Source organism: Nerophis ophidion, linkage group LG01 (genome assembly GCF_033978795.1).
Source record: "Nerophis ophidion isolate RoL-2023_Sa linkage group LG01, RoL_Noph_v1.0, whole genome shotgun sequence".
Taxonomy (NCBI): domain Eukaryota; kingdom Metazoa; phylum Chordata; class Actinopteri; order Syngnathiformes; family Syngnathidae; genus Nerophis; species Nerophis ophidion.
Window position 1 is genome coordinate 87,140,827 of NC_084611.1, and position 21,775 is coordinate 87,162,601.

A 21,775-nucleotide genomic window follows, 5' to 3' on the forward strand; every position below is an offset into this window, starting at 1 on the left:
TTTTTTTTTTTATTGTAAAGAATAATAAATACATTTTAATCTAATTCTTCATTTTAGCTTCTGTTTTTTCGACGAAGAATATTTGTGAAATATTTCTTCAAACTTATTATGAATAAAATTCCCCAAAAATTATTCTGGCAAATCTAGAAAATCTGTAGAATCAAATTTAAATCTTATTTCAAGGTCTTTTGAATTTCTTAAAAAAAATTTTGTTCTGGAAAATCTTGAAGAAATAATGATTGATATAACTTGGTCCAATTTGTTATATATTCCAACAAAGTGCAGGTTGGATTTTAACCTATTTAAAACATGTCATCAAAATTCTAAAATTAATCTTAATCAGGAAAAAATTACTAATGATTTTCCATTAAAAATTGTTTTTTATTTTTTCCAAAAGATTCGAATTAGCTAGTTTTTCTCTTCATTTTATTTGGTTGAATTTTGAATTTTAAAGAGTCGAAATTGAAGATAAACTATGTTTCAAAATTGTATTTTCATTTTGTTCATGTTTTCTCCTCTTTTAAATCGTTCAATTAAGTGTGTTTTCATCATTTATTCTCTACAAAAAAACCTTCCGTGAAAGGAAAAAAAATGTACAACGGAATGACAGACAAAAATACCCATTTTTTGTATATCTAGATTTATTTATTAAAGGTAAATTGAGCAAATTGGCTATTTTTGGCAATTTATTTAAGTGTGTATCAAACTGGTAGCCCTTCGCATTAATCAGTACCCAAGAAGTAGCTCTTGCTTTCAAAAAGGTTGGTGACCCCTGCTTTAAACGTTAGCATGCTAATGTTAGCATGATGGCATAGAAACAGTTAGCACGCATCTTAGATAAAACCCTTAGATAAATCTTCTCATCTGGTTTGTTTACTTTAAGGAATGCGGCCTTCTTCCGAGCCGAGATAACGTTCTTCTTCGCAAGATAAGAACGAAGTTTAAAGTCCTACTGAAACCCACGCAGTCTGATAGTTTATATATCAATGATGAAATATTAACATTGCAACACATGCCAATACGGCCTTTTTAGTTTACTAAATTGCAATTTTAAATTTCCCGCGGAGTTTATTATTGAAAACGTTGCGGAATGATGACACGTATGTTGATGCGTGTTTGTGGCGTCTCTCAGCATCACTTACGGCTAAAAGTTGTCTCTTCATCGCAGTAATTTGGACATCTGTGTTGCTGAATCTTTTGCAATTTGTTCAATGAATAATGGAGACGTCAAAGAAGAATGCTGTTGGTGGATTGCAGCTGCCTTTAGCACCGAAACACAGCCGGTGTTTCTTTGTTTGTTGTGAGGCTTTAAAACAATTGGGTCAAGCGAACATGTTTCTCTACGTCAACCAGCAAGGTTTTGGATGGGAAAATTGTGATATTAAGTCGGCTCTTACCGCAGACTTGAGTGGATTATGCGACCTCCTCCTGTAGCTGTCGAAAAGGCAGCTGCGATCTTGGCTACTCCATTGGCTTCTCTCAGAAGTGAAGTGAATTATATTTATATAGCGCCTTTTCTCTAGTGACTCAAAGCGCTTTACATAGTGAAACCCAATATCTAAGTTACATTCAAACCAGTGTGGGTGGCACTGGGAGCCGGTGGGTAAAGTGTCTTGCCCAAGGACACGACGGCAGTGACGAGGATGGCGGAAGCGGGGATCGAACCTGCAACCCTCAAGTTGCTGGCACGGCCACTCTACCAACCGAGCTAAACCGCCCGGAGACACTGGCGTTCACCGCAGCCCTCCGACTTTCAGGTACGACTTTATAATCTCACTAAAACACTATTAACACAATAAGCAGATAAGGGATTTTCCAGAATTATCCTGGGACGGCGTGGCGCAGGGGGAGAGTGGCCGTGCGCAACCCGAGGGTCCCTGGTTCAATCCCCACCTAGTACCAACCTCGCCACGTCCGTTGTGTCCTGAGCAAGACACTTCACCCTTGCTCCTGATGGGTGCTGGTTAGCGCCTTGCATGGCAGCTCCCTCCATCAGTGTGTGAATGGGTAAATGCGGAAGTAGTGTCAAAGCGCTTTGAGTACCTTAAAGGTAGAAAAGCGCTACTATACAAGTACAACCCATTTATCATTTATCATAGTAAATGTGTCTAATAACATCTGAATCGCTCACACTGCCATTGCCTTTTCTTTTTTCCCTTTTTTTTTGTGTGCTTCACTCTAACTTTCCTCATCCACAAATATTTCATCCTCGCTCAAATTAATGCGGAACTCGTCGCTTTCTCGGTCCGAATAGCTCTAGCTGCTGCTGGCTATGATTGTAAACAATGCGAGGAGCTCCACAACCCGTGACGTCACGCGCACATCGTCTGCTACTTCCGGTACAGGCAAGGCTTTTTTATTAGCAACCAAAAGTTGCAAACTTTATCGTGGATGTTCTCTACTAAATCCTTTCAGCAAAAATACGGCAATATCGCGAAATGATCAAGTATGACACATAGAATGGACCTGCTATCCCCGTTTAAATGAGAAAATCTCATTTCAGTAGGCCTTTAAAGTGCTGCAGACAGAACGCCATCTCACATTTTTCATTTCGGAGCATATTTTACAAAAAAAAAAAAAAAAAAAAAACGAACAAGCAGTTCCACCAAAGAGGTTTTTTCAGACGGTTGAAAAGTCAACAACTGTTCCTGTTCCCTCTGCGCAGACCCGGACTGGAGTTCCACCTCGCTGGGCGTCTTCATCTGCCTGGCGTGCTCGGGGATCCACCGCAACATCCCCGAAGTCAGCAAGGTGAAGTCGCTGAGTCTGTCCCACTGGGAGGACCACGAGGTGCAGGTGAGGCAGGCGACGGGAGGGAACGTAGCGACGAAGCTAGCGTGTTTTATTCGCCGTCGCAGATGTACGCTGTGTGAAATGACTTATTATTGGGAAATGTTTACTTACATACCTTAATTGTTTCCAAACGGTGCCTTTAATAAGGCAGTAAAACGGGTGATCCAACAAAACAGAAGCCATCGTCATGGACCCACTAGCTGCGAAAGCTAGCTCTCCAATCAGCTAAACAGACTCAATAACTAATAATACTAACACGGCAACTCGTATACATGTTAGCATATTAGCTAATGCTAACAACGCTAGCTTGATTGCCTTACGATAGCATGAAAACACTTCTACAGACATCACACATGGCAGTTTAGTAAATAAAAATTGTTTTAGTTGTATTGTAAAACTTAGAAACATGGCTGGGAGCGATGGATGAAGATTTCGTACGAGTAGAAACGCCATATACGTATACATTTACTGTTAGCATGCTAACAATAGCGTGTTAATGACAACCGTTAGTACACTTGCAAGATGGAGGAATGTCTTCAAAAGCCATACGTTTTTAGTTTAAATTATTAAAATGTGCTAAAATTTCGGTACTTTTCCGTCCATCCATCCATTTTTCTACCGCTTGTCCCTATTGGGTTCGCGGGTGGTGCTGGAGCTTATCTCAGCTGCATGCTAGCTTAAAAAGTTAACATACTAACATGACACTGTTCATCAAAAGCAATGATTTTTTTTTTAGGGTTATACAAATACATTTACCAAAAATGCTAGCATACATAGTGTCCGTAACAAGGCAGTAAAACGGCTGATCCAACAAAACAGAAGCCATTGCCATGGACCCACTAGCTGCGAAAGCTAGCTCTCCAATCAGCTAAACAGACTGAATAACTCCACGGTGACGTTTACGTTAATAATACTAACACGGCAACTCGTATACATGTTAGCATATTAGCTAATGCTAACAACGCTAGCTTGATTGCCTTACGATAGCATGAAAACACTTCTACAGACATCACACATGGGCAGTTTAGTAAATAAAAATTGTTTTAGTTGTATTGTAAAACTTAGAAACATGGCTGGGAGCGATGGATGAAGATTTCGTACGAGTAGAAACGCCATATACGTATACATTTACTGTTAGCATGCTAACAATAGCGTGTTAATGACAACCGTTAGTACACTTGCAAGATGGAGGAATGTCTTCAAAAGCCATACGTTTTTAGTTTAAATTATTAAAATGTGCTAAAATTTCGGTACTTTTCCGTCCATCCATCCATTTTTCTACCGCTTGTCCCTATTGGGTTCGCGGGTGGTGCTGGAGCTTATCTCAGCTGCATGCTAGCTTAAAAAGTTAACATACTAACATGACACTGTTCATCAAAAGCAATGATTTTTTTTTTAGGGTTATACAAATACATTTACCAAAAATGCTAGCATACATAGTGTCCGTAACAAGGCAGTAAAACGGCTGATCCAACAAAACAGAAGCCATTGCCATGGACCCACTAGCTGCGAAAGCTAGCTCTCCAATCAGCTAAACAGACTGAATAACTCCACGGTGACGTTTACGTTAATAATACTAACACGGCAACTCGTATACATGTTAGCATATTAGCTAATGCTAACAACGCTAGCTTGATTGCCTTACGATAGCATGAAAACACTTCTACAGACATCACACATGGGCAGTTTAGTAAATAAAAATTGTTTTAGTTGTATTGTAAAACTTAGAAACATGGCTGGGAGCGATGGATGAAGATTTCGTACGAGTAGAAACGCCATATACGTATACATTTACTGTTAGCATGCTAACAATAGCGTGTTAATGACAACCGTTAGTACACTTGCAAGATGGAGGAATGTCTTCAAAAGCCATACGTTTTTAGTTTAAATGATCAAAATGTGCTAAAATTTCGGTACTTTTCCGCCCATCCATCCATTTCTACCGCTTGTCCCTATTGGGGTCGCGGGGGGTGCTGGAGCTTATCTCAGCTGCATGCTAGCTTAAAAAGTTAACATACTATAATGACACTGTTCATCAAAAGCAATGATTTTTTTTAGGGTTATACAAATACATTTACCAAAAATGCTAGCATACACACAAGGTAGTAAAACGGCTGATCCAACAAAACAGAAGTCATCGTCATGGACCCACTAAACAGACTAAATTACTCCACGGTGACATTTTGGTGATTTTTTTGAAACAATACAAAAAGAATGCCGTTGTAAGTTAATAATACAAACACAGACACTTGTAAACGTGTTAGCACATTAGCTAATGCTAACAACGCTAGCTTGATTGCCTTACGATAACATGAAAACACTCCTACAGACATCACACATGGGCAGTTTAGTAAATAAAAATTGTTTTAGTTGTATTGTAAAACTTAGAAACATGGCTTGGAGCGATGGATGAAGATTCCGTACGAGTAGAAATGCCAAATACGTATACATTTACTGTTATAAATGATCAAAATGTGCTAAAATTTCGGTACTTTTCCGTCCATCCATCCAATTTCTACCGCTTGTCCCTATTCGGTTCGCGGGGGGTGCTGGAGCTTATCTCAGCTGCATGCTAGCTTAAAAAGTTAACATACTAACATGACACTGTTCATCAAAAGCCATGATTTTTTTTTAGGGTTATACAAATACATTTACCAAAAATGCTAGCATACATAGTGTCCGTAAAAAGGCAGGAAAACGGCTGATCCAACAAAACAGAAGTCATCGTCATGGACCCACTAAACAGACTCAATAACTCAACATTTTGGTGAATTTACTGAAAGATACAAAAATAATGCCATTGTAAGTTAATAATACCAACACAGACACTTGTAAACGTGTTAGCATATTAGCTAATGCTAACGACGCTAGCTTGATTACATTATGAAAGCATGAAAACACCCCTATAAACATCACACGTGGGCAGTTTAGTAAATAAAAATTGTTTTAGTTGTATTGTAAAATTTAGAAACATGGCTGGGAGCGATGGATGAAGATTCCGTACGAGTAGAAACGCCATATACGAATACATTCATCCATTTTCTACCGCATATTCCCTTTGGGGGCGCTGGTGCCTATCTCAGCTACAATCGGGCGGAAGGCGGTGTACACCCTAAACAAGTCGCTACCTCATCGCAGGGCTATACGAATACATTTACCAAAAATTTTAACATAAACTGTTAGCAAGCGTGCTAACGGTTAATGTCAACATTTCGACATAAAAAAATATTTATCGTTAGCAAACGATAGCTTGTTAATGAAAACAGTTAATACACTGGCAAGATGGAGGTATGTCTTCAAAACCCATACATGTTTGGTTTAAATGATCAAAATGTGCTAAAATGCTAACTTAGAAATGCTAACTTAAAACATAAACATACGAACATAACATTGTGTATCCCGAGCTGTGATTTTTTTAGGGTTACACAAATACATTAGGGGGTTAGGTTAGGGTCAGGATTAGGGTTAGGGTAACCCTAATACACAAATATGCTAGCATGAATAGAATAAAATAGAATTTCTTGTCATTAGATTTGCATATAACAAGATTGAGGACTCCAACTTAAGGTGCGGTAGTTGGAACAAATATGGGATAAAAATAAATGACACAAGAAGTAATGAACATAAAAATAAGAATTTAAATAAATAAACTACTATCCAATAAACAATAATAAGCAATCCTGTACAATATACAAAATACTGTACAATACAATACTGTCAAATAGTTAGTGTCTGTAACAAGGCAGTAAAACGGCTGATCCAACAAAACAGAAGTCGTCTCCAATCCGCCAAACGGACTCAATAACTCCACGGTGACGTTTTGGTGGATTAACAAAAAGAATGCCGATGTAAGGTAATAACACCAACACAGACACTTGTAAACATGTTAGCATATTAGCTAATGCTAACGGCGCCTCATCACGACAGCACGTACAAATATGCATGAAAAAAACTCTTACAGACGTCACACACGGGACGCTTTACTAAGTAAGAATAGTTTTAGTTGTATTGTAAAACTTGCAAACGTTGCTTGGGGTGATGAATGAAGAATCCGTACGGGTAGGAACGCCATGGACGGCTGGAAGACGGAATTGATTAACGTGGACCCCGACTTAAACAAGTTGAAAGACTTATTCGGGTGTTACCGTTTAGTGGTCAATTGTATGGAATATGTACTGTACTGTGCAATATACTAATACAAGTTTCAATCAATCAAAAAAAAATGGCACTTCTACTTCCGGTTCAAAATTTTAAACGGCAGGAAACACTGTAGGGGTTCACCCCACTGGTCCAGAAGCGGGCACCGTAGCACAAACAATAACACACCTTTTTTACTGTCAATGCTGGTGTTCTTTTTGGAAAATGCAAATCCATAAATTAGCGGCAACCGTTTTATAAGCCGAGGGGTTCAAAGCGTAGGAAAAGAGTAGCGGCTCTTAGTCCGGAGTTGACAGTAATTACTGATGTTTGTTGTTGTTTTTGTTGTCAGTTCATGGCAGATCACGGTAACGAGCTGATGAAGAGAAAATACGAGGCGGCCGTCCCCGTTTATTACTACAAACCTTCTCATAGAGACTGCCAGTGAGTTGGATTACTTTGTCTCGCTTTGGTTTACCTTTTTTTACCTTTGATTTCATTGTGTTGAATTTAGTTGATTTTATTTTGGTCCAAATTTAGTTGACTTTATTCTGGTCAAATTTAGTTTACTTTATTTTGGTTTAATTTTGTTGATTTGAGTTTATTTTGGATTAAATTAATGTAGATTAGTTTATTTTGGTTTAATTTACCTGTGTTTATTTTGGTCAGATTCAGTTTATTTCGGTTTAATCACATTTGTTCAGTTTAATTTGTTTTAATTCGATATAGTTTAGTTTATTACGGTCAAATTTAGTTGACTTTATTTTGGTCAAATTTAGTTGACTTTATTTTGGTCAAATTTAGTTTACTTTATTTTGGTTTAATTTTGTTGAGTTGAGTTTATTTTGGATTAAATTGATGTAGATTAGTTTATTTTGGTTTAATTTAGTTGCGTTTATTTTGGTCAAATTCAGTTTATTTCGGTTTAATTTGTTTTAATTCGATATATTTTAGTTTATTATGGTCAAATTTAGTTGTCTTTATTTTGGTCAAATTTAGTTTACTTTATTTTGGTTAAATTTTGTTGAGTTGAGTTTATTTTGGATTAAATCAATGTAGATTAGTTTATTTTGGTTTAATTTAGTTTATTTCGGTTTAATCACATTTTTTCAGTTTAATTTGTGTTATTTCGATATAGTTTAGTTTATTACGGTCAAATTTAGTTGACTTTATTTTGATCAAATTGACTTTATTCTGGTCAAATTTATTTTACTTTATTTTGGTTTATTTTGGTTTAATTTTGTTGAGTTGAGTTTATTTTGGATTAAATTAATGTAGATTAGTTTATTTTGGTTTAATTTAGTTGTGTTTATTTTGGTCAAATTCAGTTTATTTCGGTTTAATCCCATTTGTTCAGTTCAATTTGTTTTAATTCGATATAGTTTAGTTTATTACGGTCAAATTTAGTTGACTTTATTTTGGTCAAATTTAGTTTACTTTATTTTGGTTTATTTTGGTTTAATTTTGTTGAGTTGAGTTTATTTTGGATTAAATCAATGTAGATTAGTTTATTTTGGTTTAATTTAGTTGTGTTTATTTTGGTCAAATTCAGTTTATTTTGATTTAATCACATTTGTTCAGTTTAATTTGTTTTAATTCGATAAAGTTTAGTTTATTACGGCCAATTTAGTTGACTTTATTTTGGTCAAATTTAATTTACTTTTTTTTGGTTTACTTTGGTTTAATTTTGTTGAGTTGAGTTTATTTTGGATTAAATTAATGTAGTTTAGTTTATTTTGGTTTAATTTAGTTGTGTTTATTTTGGTCAAATTCAGTTTATTTCGGTTTAATCACATTTGTTCAGTTTAATTTGTTTTAATTCGATATAGTGTAGTTTATTACGGTCAAATTTAGTTGACTTTATTTTTGTCAAATTTAGTTTACTTTATTTTGGTTTAATTTTGTTGATTTGAGTTTATTTTGGATTAAATTAATGTAATTTAGTTTATTTTGGTTTAATTTAGTTATGTTTATTTTGGTCAAATTCAGTTTATTTCGATTTTATCACATTTGTTCAGTTTAATTTGTTTTAATTCGATATAGTTTAGTTTATTACGGTCAAATTTAGTTTACTTTATTTTGGTCAAATTTAGTTTACTTTATTTTGGTTTACTTTGGTTTAATTTTGTTGAGTTGAGTTCATTTTGGATTAAATTAATGTAGTTTAGTTTATTTTGGTTTAATTTAGTTATGTTTATTTTGGTAAAATTCAGTTTATTTTGGTTTAATCAGATTTGTTCAGTTTAATTTGTTTTAATTCGATTTAGTTCAGTTTATTACAGTCAAATTTAGTTTAGTTTATTTGTGTTTAATCAGATGTGTTTGGTTTATTTTGGTTTGATTTAATTAAGTTTAGTTTATTCTGATAGCATTTAGTTGAGTTTAGTTTATTTTGGTTTAAATTAATGTGGTTATTTTTATTTTGGTTCAGTCAGATTTGTTTGGTTTATTTTGGTTTAATTTAGTTTTGTTTATTTTGGTCAAATCTAGTTTATTTTTGGTTTAATCAGATTTGTTAGGTTTATTTTGGTTTAATTCAATTTAATTTAGTTTAATTTGGTCAAATTTGGTTTATTTCGGTTTAATCAGATTTGTTCAGTTTAATTTGTTTTAATTCGGTATAGTTTAGTTTATTACGGTCAAATTTAGTTTAGTTTATTTTTGTTTAATCAGATGTGTTCGGTTTATTTTGGTTTGATTTAATTAAGTTTAGTTACTCTGGTAGAGTTTAGTTTAGTTTATTTTGGTTTAAATTAATGTGGTTATTTTTATTTTGGTTTGGTCAGATTTGTTTGGTTTATTTTGGTTTGATTTAGTTTTGTTTATTTTGGTCAAGTCTAGTTTATTTTTGGTTTAATCAGATTTGTTAGGTTTATTTTGGTTTAATTCAATTTAATTTAGTTTATTTTGGTCAAATTTGGTTTACTTTATTTTGGTTTAATTTTTTTCAGTTGAGTTTATTTTGGATTAATTTAATGTAGTTTAGTTTATTTTGGTTTAATTTAGTGGTGTTTATTTTGATAAAATTCAGTTTATTTCGGTTTAATCAGATTTGTTCATTTTAATTTGTTTTAATTCGATATAGTTTAGTTTATTACGGTCACATTTAGTTTAGTTTATTTTTGTTCAATCAGATGTGTTTGGTTTATTTTGGTTTGATTTAATTAAGTTTAGTTTATTCTGGTAGAATTTAGTTGAGTTTAGTTTATTTTGGTTTAAATTAATGTGGTTATTTTTATTTTGGTTTAGTCAGATTTGTTTGGTTTATTTTGGTTTAATTTAGTTTTGTTTATTTTGGTCAAATTTGGTTTATTTCTGTTTAATTAGATTTGTTCAGTTTAATCAGTTTTAATTAGATATAGTTTAGTTTATTACGATCAAATTTAGTTTAGTTTATTTTGTTTAATCAGATGTGTTTGGTTTATTTTGGTTTGATTTAATTAAGTTTAGTTTATTCTGGTAGAATTTAGTTGAGTTTAGTTTATTTTGTTTTAAATTAATGTGGTTATTTTTATTTTGGTTTAGTCAGATTTGTTTGGTTTAATTTAGTTTTGTTTATTTTGGTCAAATCTAGTTTATTTTTGGTTTATTCAGATTTGTTAGGTTTATTTTGGTTTAATTCAATTTAATTTAGTTTATTTTGGTCAAATTTGGTTTATTTTGGTTTAATCAGATTTTTTCATTTTAATCTGTTTTAATTCGATATAGTTTAGTTTATTACGGTCAAATTTAGTTTATTTTATTTTTGTTTAATCAGATGTGTTTGGTTTATTTTGGTTTGACTTAATTAAGTTTAGTTTATTCTGGTAGAATTTAGTTGAGTTTAGTTTATTTTGGTTTAAATTAATGTGGTTATTTTTATTTAGTCAGATTTGTGTGGTTTATTTTGGTTTAATTTAGTTTTGTTTATTTTGGTCAAATCCAGTTTATTTTTGGTTTAATCAGATTTGTTAGGTATATTTTGGTTTAATTCAATTTAATTTAGTTTATTTTGGATTAAATTAATGTAGTTTAGTTTATTTTGGTTTCATTTAGTTGTGTTTATTTTGGTCAAATTCAGTTTATTTCGGTTTAATCAGATTTGTTCGGTTTAATTTGTTTTAATTTGATACAGTTTAGTTTATTACGGTCAAATTTAGTTTCGTTTATTTTTGTTTAATCAGATGTGTTTGGTTTATTTTGGTTTCATTTAATTAAGTTTAGTTTATTCTGGTAGAATTTAGTTGAGTTTAGTTTATTTTGGTTTAAATTAATGTGGTTATTTTTATTTTGGTTTAGTCATTTGTTTGGTTTATTTTGGTTTAATTTAGTTTTGTTTATTTTGGTCAAATCCAGTTTATTTTTGGTTTGATCAGATTTATTAGGTTTATTCTGGTTAAATTCAATTTAATTTAGTTTATTTTGGTCAAATTTGGTTTATTTCGGTTTAATCAGATTTGTTCAGTTTAATTTGTTTTAATTCGATATAGTTTAGTTTATTACGGTCAAATTTAGTTTAGTTTATTTTTGTTTAATCAGATGTGTTTGGTTTATTTTGGTTTGATTCAATTAAGTTTAGTTTATTCTGGTAGAATTTAGTTGAGTTTAGTTTATTTTGGTTTAAATTAATGTGGTTATTTTTATTTTTATTTAGTCAGATTTGTGTGGTTTATTTTGGTTTAATTTAGTTTTGTTTATTTTGGTCAAATCCAGTTTATTTTTGGTTTAATCAGATGTGTCAGGTTTATTTTGGTTTAATTCAAATTAATTTAGTTTATTTTGGTCAAATTTGGTTTAGTTTGGTTTAATCAGATTAATTAAATTTGGTTTACTTTAGTGTGGTGGTAATTTTGATTTTGTCTTGTTTTATTTGTGTGTCTATTTTTGTTTGTTTTAAATGAGTTTGGGTTCAGATGTTTTTACCTTTGGTTTAACTGTTGTTTATTTAGTTTGATTTAGTTTTGTTTATTTCGGTTCACAATGACCAGTCAATTTGTTTAGATTCACCTTTTAGTTTTCTTTGGACGAGTTTGGTCTAGTATATTTAGTCAGTGTTTTACTTTTTTTTTGGTTTCATTGTGTTTATTTCTGTTTACTTTGGTTTATTTTATTTTATAATAATTGTATTTGTTTTAGCTTGATCGGTTTTGTTCCAGTTTAGACAAGTATCGTTTGCTGTTGCTTTAATTGGTTTATTAACTTAATTTTACTATATTTCAGTGTAATTTTATCTAAAGATTATTTTAGTTTGGTTCTTTTTAGATCAGTTTGGTTTTGTTCAGTTTTTTTACCTGAATACATTTATTTGATGAAGTTTATATTTAGTTCATTTTGCTTTGGTAACGATGAGTTTTGTTTTGTTTACATTTTTCCATTTATTTCTACTTCATTTTGGAGTAATTTTTTTCAATTTAATTTGCGTCAGTTTGATGAATTTTGGTTGAATTTATGAACAAAGTGTGTGTGTGCTAACTCAACTCCAATGTGTTACAAGGCGTGTTTGTGTGTGTTCAGGGTGCTCAAAGAGCAGTGGATCCGAGCCAAGTACGAGCGCAAGGAGTTCACTAATCCTGAATGGAAGTTTACATACGAGCAAGGCACGATAACACACACACGCACACACACACACACTACACACTGACCTTTGCTCTTGCAGATACTCGAGACGGCGCCTTGATGAAAAGAGGGCGGGACAACGGGCAGTTTCTCAGCAGGCGTTTTGTCCTTTCAGCGGTGGAGGGAACGCTCAAATACTTCACCAAATATGACGTACGCACACACACACACATACACACACACACACTGCAGTAAATGCTGGCTTTATATCTTTTGGCGCACTAAAATGAAAATATTTGAACATTTATTTTCAATCCATTAAAACAAGTCGTATTTTAATGCACACGTTTGTGTAAATGTCAAAGACGACCTTCTAAAAGATCCTGGAATAAAGTGTTTTATGTCTTTTAGGTCGGCGGAAAAAAAATAGATATGGATGAAATATAAGTGATAATAATTGAAAGTTAAATAAAACTATCTAATAAATAAACACAAATGACATAAGATATGTATGTGTGTGTGTAAATATGTATATATTATTAAATGCAATAAAATTTATAAATAAATTCAAAACAAATCCAATAAATAATGTTATGTATAAAAGGTAAATAAATGAATAAAATATACTGGAATAAAGTGTTTTATGTTTTTGAGGTTGCTAAAAAAAATACATATGAATAATAATATTTGAAAGTTAAATACAAATAACATATGTATGTATATATATATATATATATATTTATATATATATATATATATATATATATTCATATATACACACATATATATATATATATATACATACACGTGTTATTTGTAATTAATTGTATTTAATATATGTATATATATACATACATATATATGAATATATATATATATATATACAAATATATATAGTCATATATATGAAAAAAATACATATGAATAATAATATTTGAAAGTTAAATACAATTAAATACAAATAACATATGTATATATATATGTATATATATATATATATATATTTATACATGTATATATATATATATAAATACACATGTGTTATTTGTAATTAATTGTATTTAATATATGTATATATATACATATATATATATATATATATATATATATATATGTATATATAAATGAATGTATATATATATATACACACATATATATAGTCATATATATGTATATAATATATATACATATATATTTTCATATATATATTATATATATATATATATATAATTGAATTGAATAAATTAAGTACATAGAAGAAAAGATCTACAAATAATAATACTTTAAAAATAAAGAACAATTAATTAAATAAAATATAAAAATGTATAATAAAAATATAAATAAAATAAATAAATGTAATAAATGTTTGTTTTTATAAATAAATAAAAAAATATAATGAAATTAAAATTTAATAAATAATATTATTAATAAAAACGTATAGAAAAAATGCAAATCTGATCATATAAAACTAAACTGAATGAAAAAAAAAATTAAATACATTTTAAACAATGGGTGGGACAAATCAATTAAATTAAAAAAAAGTTACTGAAATGTGAAAAAGGTCGAATGACAACTTCCAGACATTACAACTTTTGTCAAAGTTAACATTCATGTGGTGGTAATATCATCTTCTGTTCAAGAACATTTCACCATTCTTTCAAATCAAACAAATACTTCAAATTCACAAATAATGTCTACAGGAATGTAAAGGAACTGTGTAAATAATCAGTTCCAGGGTCAAACTGTGGCCATCATAAAGATTTTAATGCACACGCTATCATGTTTAACTGCCTTTCAAGTGTAAGAAGAAGTAACGTTGCGGTGCGCCCCCTGCAGGCCAAAGAACCCAAGGCGGTGATCAAAGTGGACTCCATCAACGCCACCTTCCAGCCCGAGAAGATCGGACACCACAACGGCATGCAGATCACGTACCTCAAAGACTACAACACCCGCAACATCTTCCTCTACCACGACAACGGCAAGGTCCGCCTGGCGGGGAGCTGGAGGGGGCGTCGCCGCCGTGCTTCTTACCTTTCATGACCTTCTCACCTCGCTCATCCAGGACATCGTGGACTGGTTCAACTCCATCCGGGCGGTTCAGCTCCACTACCTGAAGGTGGCCTTCCCTGGAGCCAGCGACGCTGAGGTCAGCACAAAAACTCTTCCGGAGTCTTTCTGTGGGGGCGTCACTTTGTGTCTTTTTGTGCCTCAGCTGGTGCCCAAACTCACACGCAACTTCCTGAAGGAAGGATACATGGAGAAGACCGGCCCTAGGGTAGGTCTTTGTCCTCTGCAGTGGAGCACAATCCTCAAAAACAGCAGATTGCTCTTTCATATAGAGGATCTTTGACATGGGTTTTAGCAACATGTTCCAAAAAACAGCATACCTTCTGTTATGTAGAAGATTGTTAAAAAGTGTTGTAGTTTTTTTGTAGTAGATCATTAAAAACAGCAGAGTACTTATTTTCACATTCAGATAATATTTGACTAGAAAATTTTCGTGGTAGGTCCTAAAAAACAGCAAATTGCTATTTCATATAGAGGATGTTTGACATGGATTTTAGCAACATATTCCAAAAAACAGCATAACTTCTGTTATGTAGAAGATTGTTAAAAAGTGTTGTTTTTTTCACGAGATCATTAAAAACAGAAGAGTACTTCTTTCACTTTTAGAGGATTTTTGACTAGCACATTTTTGCAGTAGGTCCTCAAAAACAGCAGATTGGTCTTTCTTATAAGGGATCTTTGATGTGCGTTTTCGCAACATGTTCCAAAAAGCAGCATAACTTTTTTAATGTAGAATATTAAGGTGTTGGGTTTTTCACTAGATCATTAAAAAGAGCAGAGTAGTTCTTTAGCATTCAGAGAATATTTGACTAGCACATTTTCGTGGTAGGTCCTAAAAAACAGCAGATTGTTCTTTCATATAGAGGATCTCTGACGTGCATTTTAGCAACATGTTCCAAAAAACAGCATAACTTCTGTTATTTAGAAGATTGTTAAAAAGTGTTGTTTTTTTTGTAGTAGATCATTAAAAACAGCAGAGTACTTATTTTCACATTCAGAGAATATTTGACTAGCACATTTTCGTGGTAGGTCCTAAAAAACAGCAAATTGCTCTTTCATATAGAGGATCTTTGACATGGGTTTTAGCAACATATTCCAAAAAACAGCATAACTTCTGTTATGTAAAAGATTGTTAAAAAGTGTTGTTGTTGTTTTGTAGTAGATCATTAAAAACAGCAGAGTACTTATTTTCACATTCAGAGAATATTTGACTAGCACATTTTCGTGGTAGGTCCTAAAAAACAGCAAATTGCTCTTTCATATAGAGGATCTTTGACATGGGTTTTAGCAACATATTCCAAAAACAGCATAACTTCTGTTATGCTGGTTGTTAAAAAGTGGTGTTGTTTTTTTTGTAGTAGATAATTAAAAACAGCAGAGTACTTATTTTCACATTCAGAGAACATTTGACTAGGACATTTTCGCAGTAGGTCCTCAAAAACAGCAAATTGCTCTTTCATATAGAGGATCTTTGACATGGGTTTTAGCAACATATTCCAAAAAACTGCATAACTTCTGTTATGTAGAAGATTGTTAAAAAGTGTTGTTGTTTTTTTTGTAGTAGATCATTAAAAACAGCAGAGTACTTATTTTCACATTCAGAGAATATTTGACTAGCACATTTTTGTGGTAGGTCCTAAAAAACAGCAAATTGCTCTTTCATATAGAGGATCTTTGACGTGGGTTTTAGCAACATATTCCAAAAAACAGCATAACTTCTGTTATGTATAAAATTATTAAAAAGTGTTGTTTTTTTCACGAGATCATTAAAAACAGAAGAGTACTTCTTTCACTTTTAGAGGATCTTTGACTAGCACATTTTTGCAGTAAGTCTTCAAAAACAGCAGATTGCTCTTTCATATAAGGGATCTTTGACGTGCGTTTTCGCAACATGTTCCAAAAAACAGCATAACTTTTTAATGTAGAATATTAAGGTGTTGGGTTTTTCACTAGATCATTAAAAACAGCAGAGTAGTTCTTTAGCATTCAGAGAATATTTGACTAGCACATTTTCGTGGTAGGTCCTAAAAAACAGCAGATTGTTCTTTCATATAGAGGATCTCTGACGTGTGTTTTAGCAACATATTCCAAAAAACTGGATAACTTCTGTTATGTAGAAGATTGTTAAAAAGTGTTGTTGTTGTTTTGTAGTAGATCATTGAAAACAGCAGAGTACTTATTTTCACATTCAGAGAATATTTGACTAGCACATTTTCGTGGTAGGTCCTAAAAAACAGCAAATTGCTCTTTAATATAGAGGATCTTTGACATGGGTTTTAGCAACATATTCCAAAAAACAGCATAACTTTTTTTTATGTAGAAGATTGTTAAAAAGTGTTGTTGTTTTTTTGCAGTAGATCATTAAAAACAGCAGAGTACTTATTTTCACATTCAGAGAATATTTGACTAGCACATTTTCGTGGTCGGTCCTAAAAAACAGCAAATTGCTCTTTCATATAGAGGATCTTTGACATGGGTTTTAGCAACATATTCCAAAAAACAGCATAACTTCTGTTATGTAGAAGATTGTTAAAAGTGTTATTGTTTTTTGCAGTAGATCATTAAAAACAGCAGAGTACTTATTTCCACATTCAGAGAATATTTGACTAGCACATTTTTGTGGTAGGTCCTAAAAACAGCAGATTGCTCTTTCATATAGAGGATCTCTGACAACATGTTCCAAAAACAGCATAACTTCTGTTATGTAGAAAATTATTAAAAAGTGTTGTTGTTTTTTTCACGAGATCATTAAAAACAAAAGAGTACTTTTGTCACTTTTAGAGGACCTTTGACTAGCACATTTTTGCAGTGGCTCCTCAAAAACAGCAGATTGCTCTTTCATATAAGGGGTCTTTGACGTGCGTTTTCGCAACATGTTCCAAAAAACAGCATAACTTTTTTTAATATAGAATATTAAGGTGTTGGGTTTTTCACTAGATCATTAAAAAAAGCAGAGTTGTTCTTTAGCATTCAGAGGATCTTTGACTTGCACATTTTCGCAGTCCCAAATAACATCATAACTTCTGTTATGTACAATATTGTTGAAGTGTGTTGTTTTTTTCACGAGATCATTAAAAATGGCAGAATACTTCTTTCAAATTGAGAGAATCTTTGACATTTTCGCAGTAGGTCCTCAAAAACAGCAGATTTCTCTTTCATATAGAGGATCTTTGTCATGCGTTTTAGCAACATGTTCCAAAAAACAGCATAACTGCTGTTATGTAGAAGATTGTTAAAAAGTGTTGTTGGTTTTGCAGTAGATCATTAAAAACAACAGAGCACTTATTTTCACATTCAGGGAATATTTGACTAGCACATTTTCGTGGTAGGTCCTAAAAAACAGCAAATTGCTCTTTCATATAGAGGATCTTTGACATGGGTTTTAGCAACATATTCCAAAAAACAGCATAACTTCTGTTATGTAGATAGTTGTTAAAAAGTGTTGTTGTTTTTTTGTAGTAGATCATTAAAAACAGCAGAGTACTTATTTTCACATTCAGAGAATATTTGGCTAGCACATTTTCGTGGTAGGTCCTAAAAACAGCAGATTGCTCTTTCATATAGAGGATCTCTGACGTGCGTTTTAGCAACATGTTCCAAAAAACAGCATAACTCCTGTTATGTAGAAAATTATTAAAAAGTGTTGTTGGTTTTGCAGTAGATCATTAAAAACAACAGAGCACTTATTTTCACATTCAGAGAATATTTGACTAGCACATTTTCGTGGTAGGTCCTAAAAAACAGCAAATTGCTCTTTCATATAGAGGATCTTTGACATGGGTTTTAGCAACATATTCCAAAAAACAGCATAACTTCTGTTATGTAGATAGTTGTTAAAAAGTGTTGTTGTTTTTTTGTAGTAGATCATTAAAAACAGCAGAGTACTTATTTTCACATTCAGAGAATATTTGGCTAGCACATTTTTGCACTAGGTCCTCAAAAACAGCAGATTGCTCTTTCATATAAGGGATCTTTGACGTGCGTTTTCGCAACATGTTCCAAAAAACAGCATAACTTTTTTTAATATAGAATATTAAGGTGTTGGGTTTTTCACTAGATCATTAAAAACAGCAGAGTTGTTCTTTAGCATTCAGAGGATCTTTGACTTGCACATTTTCGCAGTCCAAAATAACATCATAACTCCTGTTATGTAGAATATTGTTGAAGTGTGTTGGGTTTTTCACGAGATCATTAAAAATAGCAGAATACTTCTTTCACATTTAGAGAATCTTTGACATTTTCGCAGTAGGTCCTCAAAAACAGTAGATTTGTCTTTCATATAGAGGACCTTGTCATGCGTTTTTGCAACATGTTCCAAAAAACAGCATAACTCCTGTTATGTATTAGATTGTTAAAAAGTGTTGTTTTTGTGGTAGATCATTAAAAACAACAGAGTACTTATTTTCACATTCAGAGAACATTTGACTAGGACATTTTCGCAGTAGGTCCTCAAAAACAGCAGATTGCTCTTTCATATAGAGGATCTTTGACGTGCGTTTTCGCCACATGTTCCAAAAACAGCATAACTCCCTTCATATGGAATATTGTTGAAGAGTGTTGGTTTTTGTTGCAGTAAATAATTAAAAACAGCAGAGTACTTCTCTCACATTTAGAAGATATTTGACTAGCATATTTTCGCAGTAGGTCCTCAAAAACAGCAGATAGCGCTTTCATATAGAGGAACTTTGACGTACGTTTTAGCAACAGACGTTTTAGCAACATGTCCCAAAAAACAGCAAGATTGTTGTTGTTTTTGCAGTAAATTGTTAAAAACAGCAGTGCCCTTCTTTCACATTTAGAGAATTTTTGACCAGAAGAGTGTTGTTTTTGCACTAGATCATTAAAAACAGCAGAGTACTTCTCTCACATTAAGAGTATATTTGACTAGCATATTTTTGCAGTATGTCCTCAAAAACAGCAGATAGCGCTTTCATATAGAGGAACTTTGACATACGTTTTAGAAACATGTCTCAAAAAACAGCAAGATTGTTGTTGTTATTGCAGTCAATTGTTAAAAACAGCAGTGCACTTCTTTCCCATTTAGAGAATTTTTGACCAGAAGAGTGTTGTTTTTGCACTAGATCATTAAAAACAGCAGAGTATTTCTCTCACATTTAGAGTATATTTGACTAGCATATTTTTGCAGTAGGTCCTCAAAAACAGCAGATAGCGCTTTCATATAGAGGAACTTTGACGTACGTTTTAGCAACATGTCCCAAAAAACAGCAAGATTGTTGTTGTTTTTGCAGTAAATTGTTAAAAACAGCAGTGCACTTATTTCACATTTAGATCATTTTTGACCAGAAGAGTGTTGTTTTTGCACTAGATCATTAAAAACAGCAGAGTACTTCTCTCACATTTAGATTATATTTGACCAGCATATTTTCGCAGTGGGTCCTCAAAAACAGCAGATTGCGCTTTCATATAGAGGAACTTTGACGTACGTTTTGGCAACATGTCCCAAAAAACAGCAAGATTGTTGTTGTTTTTGCAGTAAATTATTAAAAACAGCAGTGCACTTATTTCACATTAGAGAATTTTTGACCAGAAGAGTGTTGTTTTTGCACTAGATCATTAAAAACAGCAGAGTACTTCTCTCACATTAAGAGTATATTTGACTAGCATATTTTCGCAGTATGTCCTCAAAAACAGCAGATAGCGCTTTCATATAGAAGAACTTTGACGTACGTTTTAGAAACATGTCCCAAAAACAGCAAGATTGTTGTTGTTTTGCAGTAAATTGTTAAAAACAGCAGTGCACTTCTTTCACATTTAGATAATTTTGGACCAGAAGAGTGTTGTTTTTGCACTAGATCATTAAAAACAGCAGAGTATTTCTCTCACATTTAGAGTATATTTGACTAGCATATTTTTGCAGTAGGTCCTCAAAAACAGCAGATAGCGCTTTCATATAGAGGAACTTTGACGTACGTTTTAGCAACATGTCCCAAAAAACAGCAAGATTATTGTTGTTTTTGCAGTAAATTGTTAAAAACAGCAGTGCGCTTCCTTCACATTTGGAGATTCTTTGACAAACATATTTTCGCAGTAGGCCTTTAAAAACAGCAAAGCACTTCTGTCATATCGTTCATCTTTGGCTAACATGTTTTAAATACTTACTTAAAAAACGCGGAGAAATCCACTCATTTCTAGAGGATCATTGATTAGTGTTTTTTGTTGGCGATCCTCAAAAACAGCAAAGCACTTCTTTGACATTTAGAGAATCTTTGACTCGACTATCATAGGTTTTCTTATGCGTTAGGTCATCAAAAACAGCAAATATAGAGGATCTTTGATGGTAAAATACTGCATTTATTAGGGGATAAAGTCTTTATACTGCCATCCGTGATGCCAGTGGTACAGTGGACCTAAAAAAGGACTCGCTGGCGAACAAGAGCATCAAACATTGCACACAAAAAGCTTCCTGCTCTTTGATAGCGAGCGTTTGATGAACATGTCAGCCGTCCAGGTGTGAAATAAAAGATGGAATAAACGTGCGAGGGAAAAGAAAGTTGTTCTGTGAGGCGTTCAGATTAAATGTCGCTGACTTGATAAAAACGACACATTTTTCACATTGTCAATAGTTTTTCAGCAATATACTTTTATAAGCAGGCAAGAGGGACTGGACTCATCATTAGGTACACCGTTTTTAAAGAGATCCAACGCAAAAAGAGCTTTTATGACGATGATCATGTGGAGTTTTGATTGGCAGCTAGAAGTGACCCAGACAGTGTGGTCACATGACCAACAACAGGTCCAACAGGAAGGAAAACAAACACAATGATGCCTTTGTTGTTGGTCTCAAGTGTGTGTGTGCGTGCGTGCTTTTGTGGGTCTAAATGTGTCTTTTGTATCTTTGTGTAGCAAACAGAAGGCTTCAAGAAGCGATGGTTCACTTTGGACCAGAGACGACTCATGTACTACAAAGACCCACTGGTAGGACAGTTATACCCACACACACACACATACACACACACACATTAAATACACTAACAATCTCACACTTGTCATCATTTATTTACCCTAATTTTGTTTTATTTGATTTTTCTTTTTCTTATTAATTTGATATGATTTTTTTCATCTTATTTCTCTTTAATTTAATTTTTTTTATTTTATTTGTTTATCTTAATGTCTTAACACATTTGTATTCATTATTTATTTCATTTTATTTTATTTTATGGTTTAATTTATGTATTTATTTGATTGTTCATTTTATTAATCTTTTTTTTTTAGTTTTATTTTT

General features: G+C 32.5%; 1 protein-coding gene across 5 annotated transcripts in view; it reads left to right on the forward strand.

The window, feature by feature from the left end:
- zgc:92360 (uncharacterized protein LOC436988 homolog) overlaps positions 1 to 21,775 on the forward strand; it is a 48,142-nt gene that overhangs the window by 22,431 nt on the left and 3,936 nt on the right. For 4 of the 5 annotated variants that reach the window (XM_061914500.1, XM_061914519.1, XM_061914510.1 and 1 more), the window contains exons 5-12: positions 2,666 to 2,796; positions 7,283 to 7,374; positions 12,424 to 12,506; positions 12,566 to 12,678; positions 14,302 to 14,448; positions 14,528 to 14,611; positions 14,678 to 14,740; positions 21,397 to 21,468. In XM_061914500.1, the coding sequence (XP_061770484.1) occupies positions 2,666 to 2,796; positions 7,283 to 7,374; positions 12,424 to 12,506; positions 12,566 to 12,678; positions 14,302 to 14,448; positions 14,528 to 14,611; positions 14,678 to 14,740; positions 21,397 to 21,468 (785 nt within the window). The remainder of the gene's footprint in view (positions 1 to 2,665; positions 2,797 to 7,282; positions 7,375 to 12,423; positions 12,507 to 12,565; positions 12,679 to 14,301; positions 14,449 to 14,527; positions 14,612 to 14,677; positions 14,741 to 21,396; positions 21,469 to 21,775) is intronic. The other variant, XM_061914534.1, reaches the window with a different exon arrangement.